The sequence below is a fragment of the Apodemus sylvaticus genome, chromosome 3, assembly GCF_947179515.1.
Source record: "Apodemus sylvaticus chromosome 3, mApoSyl1.1, whole genome shotgun sequence".
Lineage (NCBI taxonomy): Eukaryota > Metazoa > Chordata > Mammalia > Rodentia > Muridae > Apodemus > Apodemus sylvaticus.
Window position 1 is genome coordinate 124,415,586 of NC_067474.1, and position 13,876 is coordinate 124,429,461.

At 39.6% G+C, this 13,876-nt stretch overlaps 1 protein-coding gene across 2 annotated transcripts in view; it reads left to right on the forward strand.

The window, feature by feature from the left end:
* Positions 1-13,876, forward strand: part of Nrdc (nardilysin convertase) — a 63,039-nt gene that overhangs the window by 34,537 nt on the left and 14,626 nt on the right. For both annotated transcript variants that reach the window (XM_052176981.1, XM_052176982.1), the window contains 9 exons: positions 92-149; positions 914-987; positions 2,488-2,557; positions 5,184-5,261; positions 6,761-6,881; positions 6,958-7,016; positions 7,285-7,339; positions 9,759-9,863; positions 11,431-11,554. In XM_052176981.1, the coding sequence (XP_052032941.1) occupies positions 92-149; positions 914-987; positions 2,488-2,557; positions 5,184-5,261; positions 6,761-6,881; positions 6,958-7,016; positions 7,285-7,339; positions 9,759-9,863; positions 11,431-11,554 (744 nt within the window). The remainder of the gene's footprint in view (positions 1-91; positions 150-913; positions 988-2,487; positions 2,558-5,183; positions 5,262-6,760; positions 6,882-6,957; positions 7,017-7,284; positions 7,340-9,758; positions 9,864-11,430; positions 11,555-13,876) is intronic.

Here is a 13,876-nt window from a genome sequence, read left to right on the forward strand (position 1 = left end):
CAACAGTGTAGCGTGGCTACAGTGTTCTACGCTGACTAACGATATTTTGTGTCCTGTTCTTCCACACCCTTTCCCCTTATTGTCCTTCAAGAAACCCTGGACACTTTGGAAAAATGGGTGACGGAGATCTTCTCTCAGATACCAAACAAGTAAGATAAAGGTTGCTTTCTGTAAGTTACATATCTCCACACTTAAAGAACATACCTTTTTGCGTGATTCCCAAAGGTATTATTGTTTTTGTTTTTGTTTTCAAAGGTTGTAATACTACCACCTAAGGAAGTTTACTAATTTAGTCAAGCTTAGCTTTTGAGTAGAAAAGCTAAGATAGGAACCTATTTCCATAATTTCTGTAGTTCAAAATTACATGCTTATAAATTTATATTAAGCAATACTTCTGAAGATTTTATGTTTGTTTTTGCATTTATTTTTTGTTTTTCTGTTACTGCCCAGGGTGTTTGGAACTGTTTAAGGGAGTAACACACTGGAGAGCATGTCCTGTACACCTACCTCACTAAGGGGATTTGGGTTAGAAAGGCCATTGTTCTTTCCTTTTGTCAGTTGCTTGGAATGCGGACTGTTTTTCCCTTTAAAGAAGTAGTTTTTACATCTTATCATTCCACATATAATTGTTACATTTAAAAAGTATTATTTCTAGGACGCTTTACTACCTAACCGTCCATCTTACAGGAGGAGAGCCGTGAGTAAATGGCATGGAGAGAGGCTGTAAATACTCGGGCAGGGTCCCTCTGATGTGGAAAAGAAAATGACTGTGGTTAGGGATACCCCGTGCTCACGAAGAGCGAGACTGCACAGGGTGGATTGCTTAGGAATGTCAGTCAGGGAAGCGCCCCTAATGATATTGTTCATAAAGGCTCTTCCTAATTTAATCTTAATGTGTTTGTTTTATTTTCAGTGGGCTACCTAAACCAAACTTTAGCCATTTAACGGATCCTTTTGACACACCAGCATTTAACAAACTTTATAGAGGTTTGTGAATCTAAGGCTTAAAATTGCTTGAAATAACTTTAGTACCTTTCCTAAAATTTAAGACTGCCAATTTTCTTGAAAATGCAAACACAACAGAAATCATGACTGTGGGGGTCTAGTTAGGGGCAGACAGCAGCCCTGGCGAGCTGTGGTGTTTGCAGCTGGTCTGTGTCCTGTTTCCTGTCTTTCCCATCTTCCTTCTTGTCTCCTCCCTTTCACTTTTTCATTCTTCCATTAAGAAAGCAAACGTAGGCCGTAGGCTGTAGTGGTGGCGCACGCCTTTAATCCCAGCACTTGGGAGGCAGAGGCAGGTGGATTTCTGAGTTCGAGGTCAGCCTGTTCTACAGAGTGAGTTCCAGGACAGCCAGGGCTACACAGAGAAACCCTGTCTCGAAAAAACAAAACAAAAACAACAACAACAACAACAAGAACAAAGAAAGCAAAAGTAGAAAAGAGAAAAGACCTTAAAATTGTTTTTTAAAACTTAGTTACATATAATGGTATTTGTTAAATTAAGAGGACCTCAGGTGGCAGGGAACTGGAAAGGGCATCTTTAAGTCTTACTGTTACTAGAGAGAACCAGTTTGGGCAAATTTCTTCTGCTACTTTATAGGTAAATTTATGTAAAATATCAAAGATTATGAAAATAGATACTTGCTAAATATATATAGTGATCTTTCTTTTTTAAATTTGGCATCTGTAGTAACTGCACAATGGATTGCTACATGATTACATTATAATTTACTTTCCAGTTTGCCAACAGAGAATATTACAGAGACATTCAAAGTCTCCTCCTTTCTGTTCTTTTAATCATGGTAGTTGTTTTTCCTTCCTTCCTTCCTTCCTTCCTTCCTTCCTTCCTTCCTTCCTTCCTTCCTTCCTTCCTTCCTTCCTTCCTTCCTTCCTTTCTCCCTCCCTCCCTCCCTCCCTCCCTCCCTCCCTCTCTTCCCCCCTTTGGTCTTTTCTGCGTCTCCTCTACTCCAGGGTCAGTCTCTTCTCTCATCAGTGGCTGTTTTTAGGACACCCTTTCGGCTTCAGGCTTCATCCTGTTAAGCCAGATATTCTGTTGTTTCTAGCTTTAGATTTTCTATTCATAGACTCATAATCTCCAGAAATATTTTAGTCAGTGTGCATATTTTATGATGAGAAACAGAAGCAGGAAAATTCAAATTAAATGCAAGTGAGTTTTATGAAGATCCTGCAAGCACTGTAACCAGGAAGTTGTGGAGTGGATTTTGCCATGGACCCCTTAGACTTACACATATTTGGAAAGAAGGGGTTTATCCTTTGTAGCATGTCACAGTCTACTTGCTCTTTTTAATTCTTGCTTGAAGCAGAATTATTCAAATTAGAAAATTGGCAACTTGAAGTAACAGCTGCATTATAACCATCCTGTGATTGCTGGAGGATGAAATACGTTGAACAAAAAATATGCTCTTGTAACAGAAGATGTTATGGAAAAACCTTACCCTAACTAGTTCTTGTAACATTTTTGTTTAGTTGTTCCAATCAGAAAAATCCATGCTCTGACCATCACATGGGCACTTCCTCCTCAACAGCAACACTACAGGTAAGCCTTCAAGAGAGATTTGCTTCATTAGATCTGAAAATCATGGCTGTAGTTTTAGAGAAGTCTGGGTGGTTGAAGTTTAGGGTTTCTATATTTAAAACACAAATGTTTTTTGGCCTGGAATTTAAATACTAGATTATCAAGTCTTAGGTATTTCATGGTTTTTCTGGGTATAGAAACTAGACTTTTCAGCCAGGGGTAGCAGTGCATACCTTTAGTTCTAGCACTAGATCTCTGGGTTTGAGGCTAGCCCGGTGTATAGAGAGAGTTCCGGGCAACCAGGGCTATTTTGAAATTCTATCTCAAAAAGCCAAAACCAAAACCAACACGTAGATTTTTCTTATAATGAATAACTTTACCTGAGTCTTTGAAATTAGACATTTGGAGTCGGGCGGTGGTGGTGCATGCCTTCAATCCCAGCACTTGGGAGGCAGAAGCAGGCAGATTTCTGAGTTCGAGGCCAGCCTGGTTTACAAAGTGAGTTACAGGACAGCCAGGGAAACACAGAGAAACCCTGTCTTGAAAAAACTCCAAAAATCAAAAGAACAACAACAACAACAACAAAAAAAAAAAAAAAAAAAAAAGAAGAGAAAGAAAGCAGGAAGGTGCATGTTACAAGAATAATCTAGCAAAAAGCAATATATATGGAATATATAGTTATGAATATCTTAAGAAATGTTGACATTGTTAAACTAATGCTAAGGAAGATTAGCTGAAATGTTGTCTGTCTTTGTCTCTGTCCTCAAAGATGTATCAAACATTAGTAGCTTATTTTATATTGTTCAGGCATTAAAATATTGAGTGTATGAGGCTGGAGAGATGGCTTAGCTGTAAGGAGCACTGCCTGCTCTTGCAGAGGACCCGAGTTTGATTCTCCACCCTTGTAGCAGCTCAGAGCTGTTCATCACTCCAGTCCCAGAGGATACGTGGTCCTCTTTTGGCCTCCGTGAGCATTCCATGCATGTGGTACACTGATGACACACATGGAGAGAAAACACCCATATATATAAAGTAAAAATAATCTTTTAAAAACTAAAAAGAACCAAATATTAAGCATCTCTTATGGAGATGGGATCTCAGCATATGCTGTTATCTAAGACTTTATCCTTTTAGTCACTAATATTGAAGAAATGTTGAAAATTTACAAAAAGTGGCAAGTTGTAGGGGTTTGTCTGTTGCCATCTAGCTATTTTGTAAGGCCTGATGCTTTATTTACCATTTCATTTTCAGTCATTTTTATACCCCAAATAAATTGACCCCAGTAAATTAGCTTTACCAGAGAACAGTTTCACAGATTTTCCTTCAGTGTTGCTAAATGCAGCCTTCTTAGTTTTGTTCAGATGCAGATGTTCAGTCAGCTGGGCATAGTCCACAGCTGCCTTTACTTTGAGCCAGTCTAGGATATGTATAATTCTATATGTATGTACGTCTAGTATGTCTATACTGTGAAGGCTTTGAGAATTGTGTATCAGAATTAATATATTTTTTTGATTTTTCAAGAACTTAATACATTTTGGTGGACATGATAGCCAGAACCATGTTTATTATGTTACAAAAATACCACCTAAATGAATTTCGAGAGAGTTTGAATAATATATTTTTACATTTGCATGAGATTCTGTGAGTGGTTAGTCAGATGAAGAGGAAAAAAAATACATGAAATCGTATCTTTGGTTCAAGATCCCAATGTTCTTAAACTGAAAATAGATTCTAGACGTTCCAACCTTTAGCATAGCACTATTTTTTTTAAATCATTGATACAGTAATGAAAGCTTTTGTGAAATTCTGATTTTGGACACTGATTCATATATTTGGTTCTAAAATGTTAGTCTATATTATGGTAGAGGGATCTTGGGAGATGGGGGACAGGAGGATCTGTGGGGCTCCTTGGCCAGCCAGTCTAATCTAATCAGTAACCTCAGGCCTGTGAGAGGGCGTTTCCGAGCAGGCGATAGCGACCACAGAGCTGATACCTAAGACTTCTCTCTGGCTTCCACATGTGCACATGTGCATATATGTACCTGCACACACACACACACACACACACACAAGCAAGTACACACGAACACACACACATACATATATATACACACAGATTCATTCATACACACACAGACGGGCTGGAGAGATGGCTCAGCAGTTAAGAGCACTGGCTGCTCTTCCAGAGGTCCTAAGTTCAATTCCCAGCAACCACATGGTGGCTCACAACCATCTGAAATGTAATCTAATGCCCTCTTCCAGTGTGTCTGAAGACAGTGACAGTGTACTCATACATAAAATAAATTAAAAAAATGTTTAAAAAAAAAAAAGAAGTACCATACACACACAGACACACGCGCACACGCACATGCACACTCGCCATACACGCATGCATGTGCAAAGAAAACCTCAAAAAAAATACCACCCCTCTTTCCTGTAAAAGGTAGCAAACTTACATTTTGGAATTATTCTTCTCTTTCAGTGAGTTTACATGAAATGTCTTACCTTTTTCTGTTTTTACATTATGGCTGTTAGCTGATTACAATTTCATGTTTACTGAATTCATAAGAATAAGCTTAGATTCTCAAGCCTTGTGTATTTAAACCTTATTTTGACATCTGACCTTTATTATAATTATATTTTCCAGGGTGAAACCACTTCATTATATTTCCTGGCTTGTTGGACATGAAGGCAAAGGCAGCATTCTTTCTTACCTTAGAAAAAAGCAAGTATTCAATTATTAAGCATTTTCTGTAACAATCTCTAAATAATAAACAATAGGTTTTTTACCTTGCATTCCTTTGCTTTAGTTGTTATATGGTCTGGAATCAAAATGGTAATCAATCATAATAATAACAACCTAGGTCATTTTAATGACAGTATTTTTAAAATTTTATTTATTTTTATTTTATGTGTATTGGTGTTTTGTAACTCCCCTGGAAGTGGAGTTACAGACAGATGTAAACTACTATGTGGGTGCTGGGAATTGAACCTAGGTTTGTTCTCTGAAAGAGCAGCCAGTGCTTTTAACTATTGAGCTGTCTTTTTGGCTCATGTTAGAAATAATTTCAACATTAAAACAAAATTATATGTAAAACTAACAGTTAATTCCTTAATCTTTTAGTTCCAATAAAAGAATTTGAATAAGTAACTCACTTATTTAAATGCTGTGGTGCTTTAGGGTTCCAAGCCCAGAAGGTGGACTGTGGAATCCTCCTGAATATGTGGAGTTAAGAAGTCTATGCAGCTGTGCTCGTGGAGTGTGTCCTGGTGCACTAAGCCGCTGCTTCATTTCTAACCAGACAGTAGAAGTAGAACTTTAGAATCTGGAGTGTACTGGAGTTTGTCTTTTTCTTTGTACTAATTTGAGAATAAAAAGATAGATGAGAATGTTATAGAAATAATATTTAAGATATATTGTGTTCCAGAAATTGAGAGGGCAGTTTTTACTGAGAACAGTAGTGGCAGTGGGTGTGTGTGTGATCCCGTCGGGTTTGCGCAGTGAGCCTTGCTGTATGCATGGCTCTTCTTTCTAAGCTCTTTAGGACTTGCAAGCTCTTTATTTTGGCTGATGTCCTCTGAGTTAAGTTTTGGGGTTGTTTTAATCAGGAACAATCTATTCCCATTGCTGCTTTGCTGGGTAACCCATGTAGGCTAGGTAGTAGTCTCAAAGACCTCACTTTGCTGGGTGCCCGTGTAGGCTAGGTAGTAGTCTCAAAGACCTCACTTGGCTTGTAAGTTGGGTTATGTTTTATGTGCTTTAAGATGTGTCGCAGACAAGATCAGCAATGCTGAGTGAAATGGCCTAGTAACTGTATGTCCTGCAGTTAACGTATGTGCTCCCTTCCCTTTTCATTAGTAACCACATGGATGTCAAGTAGCCTGCATTAAACAGGAGGAGGTGACTACTCTTGGTTCTGTTGACTTCTAAATGTACTTTAATTCCTCGGACTCCTAAAATTTGAACTTTAAAACTTAACAGTGTTGGGTGTGGTGTCACAATTCTGTAATCTCAGTTCTCAGGAGATAGAGGCAGGAGATTTGCTGTAAGTTCAAGCCTAGTCAGAACTATGTTGTGGCTCTAGTCTCAAACAAACAAAACTCCTTTAACCCTTAAAAGTATATGTTTACATCAAAAGCTCAGGTTCCAAAATTTTACATAGAAATGTTGCTGACTTTGTTAGTTTAAAGACTTACTAATTAGATTAATTTTCCCCACTGTAGGTGCTGGGCTCTTGCATTGTTTGGTGGAAATGGTGAGACAGGCTTTGAGCAAAATTCTACTTACTCAGTGTTCAGCATTTCTATCACGTTGACTGATGAGGGTTATGAGCATTTTTATGAGGTAAGTAGGTGGAGTTACTTTTCTTTTCTCTAGATACCACTTTATGCAAAAAACTAATGAAATGTTCTACTTCCAGGTTGCTCACACTGTCTTTCAGTATTTAAAAATGCTGCAGAAGCTAGGTCCAGAGAAAAGGTAATAAATATTTCTAAGGATGAAACTAAGACCTAGTACAACTCTGATTTCAGGCTGCCAACAGACATGATTAGTTCTCCAAGATGGTGTCCTGTCATTTCTTAACTGTTTCCGCTATTGGCTCCACCCCGTCACCCTGTATCTGTGTGTACACTGCTGTGTTGCACACATTTATTCAGCCCTTTGGATTTTTATACCTCTCTTCTTTTGGGCGATTGCAATGAGAAATTTTAATATATCTACTAATTGTTGTGTTCTCTTTTCACAGAGTTTTTGAAGAAATTCAGAAAATCGAGGATAATGAATTTCATTACCAAGAACAGGTATTAGGATTCAGATTCCTTTTACATGTTATCTGTGAACAGGTTGGAACTGCTGTGTCCATTGTTTCGCCTTATGGAAGTGTCACCGGAATTTTAATTGTACCACTCTGTACGTTCACTGCTGGCACAGTGGGTGCCATCTTTAATCCCAGAATTTGGGAGGCAGAGGTAGGCCTGGCCTGACCTGTGTAGGAAGTTCTCTCTCAACTTCTACCTTTGGCATGCACTTGAGTGTACCCATGTGCAGACATGCATATGTGCAGAAGCTTGGGGACTGTGAAAAAGTTAATGATCCTGTGTATATATAGTATAAGGACATACAAATGAAAATATTGTTATAATATTGATGGTGAAGAGTTTAGAGAAGGGGTGAGTGTGTGTGTGTGTGTGTGTACACACACGTATGTGCACATATACAGGTGCCCAGCTCCCTAGCTTTAGAAAAGTTTCTGTCACTGCACAGGGATCACTGTTATTCTGTCACCTCGGAATCACTGGTGATATTTTTCACTTGCTTCTCTCTGTGTGTGTAGTTTTTATTGGCCCACTTACAGTTACATGGTCTGTATTTGACTCTCAATGTTTTATCATATTTGTTATACAGGAATTCTCTTATATTACGTTTCAGTCAAGTATGTTTCCATAATGAGAAATTGTTAATGCACAGCCCATAGAATAGTGTTTTGAATTGTGTAAAAGTATAATTGTGTAAAAAACTAGAATGAAAATGCTCAGAATAATAATTAGTAACGTGTTTCTCTTGTGTAATAAGATCCATTGGAATGTGTAGTGATTTTCAGAGTTGTTCAGCAGTGAGTATAGATGATATTTTAAACATCTGTAACAACTGAGTGGTATTTCCTGTTTGTGGTAGTTATAGACATTGCTCGTATTATTGTGGTATATTGCTGATATTGATATAATTATTTTTTACTTAGTATTGGGGACTCAACTTGTCAGGCAGGCGCCTCCCGCTGGGCCGCTGCTCTGCTCTGCTTGTTTGCCCTGTACCCACTCTTGCTTTTGCATCACAGATTAGCTTTTAGGTCGGATCCTTTTGTCATAGCAAATCCTTTGAATCTCTCAGGTTTCTACTATGTTGGTAAGAGCAGTTGTGTTACAAGGAAGAAGCTGGTAAGAGTAACTTATTAAAAACGTAAAACAGAGCCAGGCCTGGTGTCATAAGCCTGTACTCTAAACTACACTGGAGGCTGAGGCAGGAGGATTGATTCTAAGTTCAAGGCTTGTGTGGGCTACTGATGAGTGACTTAAAGGCTATCCTGTGCAACTTAGTGTGACTGTCTCAAAGTAAAAAAAAAAGAGTTTGTATATGTATTAGTTACTTTTATTTTGCTGTGATAAAATACCAGGACCAAGACAACTTATAAAAGAAAGCATTTAATTGGCTCTGGTGGATGGTGGGTGGTAGATGACGGCATGACCATCTGAGAGCTCACATCTCAAACTTAGGAGGAGGCATACTGCATTGGGGGGGGGAGGCCTTTGAGAGCTTAAAGCCTGCCCTCATAACACATCTCTTTCAACAGGCCACACCTCCTAATCCTTCTCAAATAGTTCCAGTGGGGATGACGTATTCAGACATCTGAGTCTTTGGGGGTCTTTCCCATTCAGACCGCTATAGTATAATGTGGGTACACAGCAAAGACTTGAATTGATTACTTTTTTTTTTCCTGGAAAATTATTTCTACTTTAAGAACCAGAGAAACTTGTCAGTTTTTCACTTTTAAATGAGATAACATACTGATTAATATAATTCTTCATAGAAATTTTATTTTTATACACCATAATAAATGTTCATTTTTTTAGTACAGTGTGATATTTTAGTACATGTATACAATATATAATGTTCTGATCAGAGTATTAGGTTTGTTTGGGGAGTACTCACATTCTTTTTTTTCTGGTCATTTGAAGCATTTGCCATTTGCCTGGTTCCCTTCTCTACAGAGCACCATTACTCCCGTGTCCTGTGGGCCCTGTGCCTGCGTCAGTCGTCTCCAGCCCTGCCTTCTGCTCTTGATACCCACTCTCTACTCTCTGCTTGTCACCACTCTTACCTCGTGACACACTGCAGTGCTTAGTGCTTGGTCCCATCCTTATCGACATAGAGGTCATGGTGGGCACCTGACAGTTGAGTGTGGGACTGCTCTCGTGACGAGCTGCTCTGACTGCAGCAGAGTAGTTTGGTTTTGAGCTCAGGGTGGCACTTTGCCGGGGAAGCTCCCTGGCACCGAGGCGTAGGCTTGCTGTCTCGGTTTCCTGAGCATTGTCTTCAGTGCATTGTGTCCTGTTAGAGAGTGGCTCAGATGCTTCTGTCTCAAGTGTGTGTGTGTGTGTATGCTGTGACAGACTAAGGACAGCGATGGCGACTCTGGTGTAAAACGATTGTACCTCTTTACAGACAGACCCAGTCGAGTACGTGGAGAACATGTGTGAGAACATGCAACTGTACCCACGTCAGGACTTTCTCACCGGCGATCAGCTTCTGTTTGAGTACAAGCCAGAAGTAAGGAGCACTCCAACTCAAAACTGCTTTAGGTGGTGGCACGTGCCTTTAATCCCAGGATTCGGAAGGTAGAAGCAAGCAGATATCTGGGAGTTCAAGGCTAGCCTGGTCTACAGAATGAGATTCAGGACAACCAGGGAATATAGAGAAATCCTGACTCAAAGGAAAAAAACAAAGCAAAACAGAAAAACCAACAAAAACCCAAACTTGCTTCTTTCAGCTGCATCTCCATCTCTGTGCTGAGTTCCTGTGGTAGCAGCTGTCCTGGGCTTGGTGTGTGTGAATGAGTCACATCTCCAGCCCAGCATGTTCATCTTTTAATGTAAAAGATGAAAACCAGAGATTCTTACACATAATTTCTAATTATTTGAGTGCTGAAACACTTAAAATAACTAAGGCAGTTTCTAAGACTTATGTAGTTGGTTCTAAGCATTCTTTTAAAAAAGTTGTCTAGCTTTCAAGTGCAAACTCAGGTCAATCACAAATTGTATTACTTAATATATTTATAAGAAAAATGTAAGGGTCTCCCTGTATTAAAAATAAATTACTTATGAGCTGGACCTGATGGCACAGGTCCTCCCCCCCCCCTCCAAGACAGGGTTTCTCTGTGTAACCCTGGCTTTCCTGGAACTCACTCTGTAGACCAGGCTGGCTTCGAACTCAAAAATCCACTTGCCTCTGCCTCCCAAGTGCTGAGATTAAAGGCGTGCGCCACCACTGCCCGGCAGCACACGTCTTTAATTACAGCTGCTTAAGATGCTGGTCCAGGAGCATCTTAAGACCTATCTGAGCTTCTGGTAAAGATCCTGTCTTAAAGTAAAAAGTTGGAAGAGGGTTGGGGAAGAAGCTCAATGGAGAATTTGCCTAGCGTGAATGCACAGGCCCTAAGTTCAGTTCCCTAGGACTACAAGAGAAAAATTACTTTACTATAGTATTGTATGCAAATGAAGTTGGTTAGCCATTCTTCCTCTACTGGGGAACAAGTCAATTAGTCCCTATAGGGTAGCTTTTGTCAACTTAGGTTAATTTGCTCTCAGTCAGTATTTGTCAGTGTCTGGAGAAATTTTGCTTGAGACAGGTAGGGGTGGGGTGTTCCTAGGACTTAGTGGGTAGAAACCTGAGATGGTACAAACTATCTTAAAATGCACAAGGTAGGATTCAACAATAAAGAATTATCTGGATCAAGACCCAGCTTATGGTAAACACTGCTCTTGCCACCTGGTGACGGTACAGTGATGGCACCTGCTGCCTATTGTCAGCCCCATTAAAGCGCGAGGTCCAAGTGAGCAAAGTACCGCGAGGGCACGCGTTTGATGTTTGTCAGTTAAACCTCAATAGAAGGAAAAAGGAAGTAATAAATTTACAGAGTTTTATAAATTAGGAGATTCATGAACTAGAAACAGAACATCATGACACTGTAATAACATGCAAATGTTTTTGGTTTTTAAATAGTTTATTTACTTAAACTGTTACTTAAAAAAGTAAAATGTAAGTTAAATTATGACTGAATCTTAAACTGTGTTTTCCATTTTACAATCCCCGTCTCTCTCCCCTCCTGTCCTGTTAGGTCATTGCTGAGGCTCTTAATCAGCTAGTTCCTCAGAAGGCAAATCTCGTTCTTCTGTCTGGTGCTAATGAGGGAAGATGTGACCTCAAGGAGAAGTGGTTTGGGACTCAATATAGCATAGAAGGTAAGTTACTGTGATGCTTCTCCTTTATTTAAGTATATTTGACTCAGCTGGGGATGTTTTTAAAAGAGTATTTATATGTGTGCATGTATGAGTGTATGTGCAATTGTGTACCTGCGGAGGCTGAGAGGTGTCAGATCCTATTAGACTGAAGTTATAGGACGTTGTGAGCTGCGATGTGGGTACACAAGCAGCAGGTGCTCTCTACTGCTGAGCCATCTTTCCAGCCCCATCAGTTGGGAATTTTTATCCTTTGGTGGTTCTTATGGACACAAAAAATGTGTGTGCATATGTGTGTGTGTGTGTGTGTGTGTGTATATTTATATTATTTTTTTATTTGATTGCTGTTTTTCTTTTTTTTTTTATTCAATATATTTTTTATTTACATTTCAAATGATTTCCCCTTTCCTAGCGCCCCCCCCCCACTCCCCGAAAGTCCCGTAAGCCCCCTTCTCTCCTCCTGTCCTCCCACTCACCCCTTCCCACTTCCCCATTCTGGTTTTGCCGAATACTGCTTCACTGAGTCTTTCCAGAACAGGGGGCCACTCCTCCGTTCTTCTTGTACCTCATTTGATGTGTGGATTATGTTTTGGGTATTCCAGTTTTCTAGGTTAATATCCACTTATTAGTGAGTGCATACCATGATTTACCTTTTGAGTCAGGGTTACCTCACTTAGTATGATGTTCTCTAGCTCCATCCATTTGCCTAAGAATTTCATGAATTCATTGTTTTTAATGGCTGAATAGTACTCCATTGTGTAGATATACCACATTTTTTATTATTTTATTATTATTATTTTATTATTATTTTTATTATTATTTATTATTTTTTTAAACAGGATCTCACTGTTTTAGATATGTCCATCCTTAAATTCATTATGTAGACCAGGATTGATATATATATACATATATATATATATATATGTATAGCTATCTATCTATCTATCTATCTATATATATATATATAGAGAGAGAGAGAGAGAGAGAGAGAGAGAGAGATTTTTTTTTTTTAATTTTTGTTTTTGGTTTTTTGAGACAGGGTCTTTCTGCATAGCCCTGACTATTGTGGAAGTCACTATGTGTAGACCAGGATGTCCTCAAACTCACAGAGCTCTACTTGCCTCTGTGTCCAAGTGCTGTAATTAGAGGTCTGCACTACCATGCCGGGCTTGGGACAGCTGTCACCAGACTTCTCCTATCAGTGCTGCTCTATGTTTTACCTTCTAACTCCCATAGGAGCTTATTAAGCTCTGAAAAATGGCTTTTTAGCCCAAAGTTCCAATGTTCTTTCCTAGTCCTTTACAGCAATACTCCACTCCTGGAACCATAGGTAGGGGTTTCTGTTGTGATAAAACATCATGCCAAAGCAACTTGGGTAGGGTTTTATTTCTTCTTACAACTCTGAAGTCATACTCTATCACTAAGAGAAAACAAGGCAGGAGACTGAGGCACCTGGAAACCTGGGAGCCAGAACTGAAACAGAGCATTCAGGAGGGCTGCTCATTGGCTTGTTGTCCATGGCTGTCCCAGCCTGCCTTCTTGTAGCACCCAGCCACAGCCAGGGGCACCACCCTCTCACTAATTGTCAATCAAGGAAATTCCTACAGACCTTACTTTAGGCAACCTGGATGGAAGCATTTTCTCAATTAAGGTTATCTTTTCCTAGATTTGTTTAGGTTCATGTCAGGTTGACAAAACCAAATCATGACACTGACCTCAAACTCACAGAGGGCTGAGTATCGGCATTAAAGGAGGGCACCACTGTGCCTGGCCAAAAGTATATGTCCTAAAAATTTTATTTTGAGGTAAAACGTACTTATATTTTGTACGTTTCACTATCTTTATATTTATGAATTACTGAAAACATCCTCTTTTTTTTTTTTTTTTAATTTTTCGAGACAGGGTTTCTCTGTGTAGCCCTGGCTGTCCTGGAACTCACTCTGTAGACCAGGCTGGCCTCCAACTCAGAAATCCACTGCCTCTGCCTCCCAAGTGCTGGGATTAAAGGCGTGTGCCACCACCGCCTGGTGAAAACATCCCCCTTAACTGGTTGTTTGGTAGGTAGATTGTATTTTGTGTTCATTGTTGTTCCTTACCTGCTGTCATTGAGGCAAGGTTTGCTGTGTAGCCTGGCTGACCTGCCTGGGCCTCTGCCTTTACTCTGTTCTGAAGAAGTGCTTCTCTGGGGGCCACTGCCCTGCTCTGCTCTGTGCAATGGACCTGGATACCAAACTATTCTTCTAAAAATAGAGAAAAGAAAGAAGAAAAGGAAGGAGGAAGAGAGGGATGGCATGAGGGAGGGGAAAGGAAGGAAAGAAGGAAGGA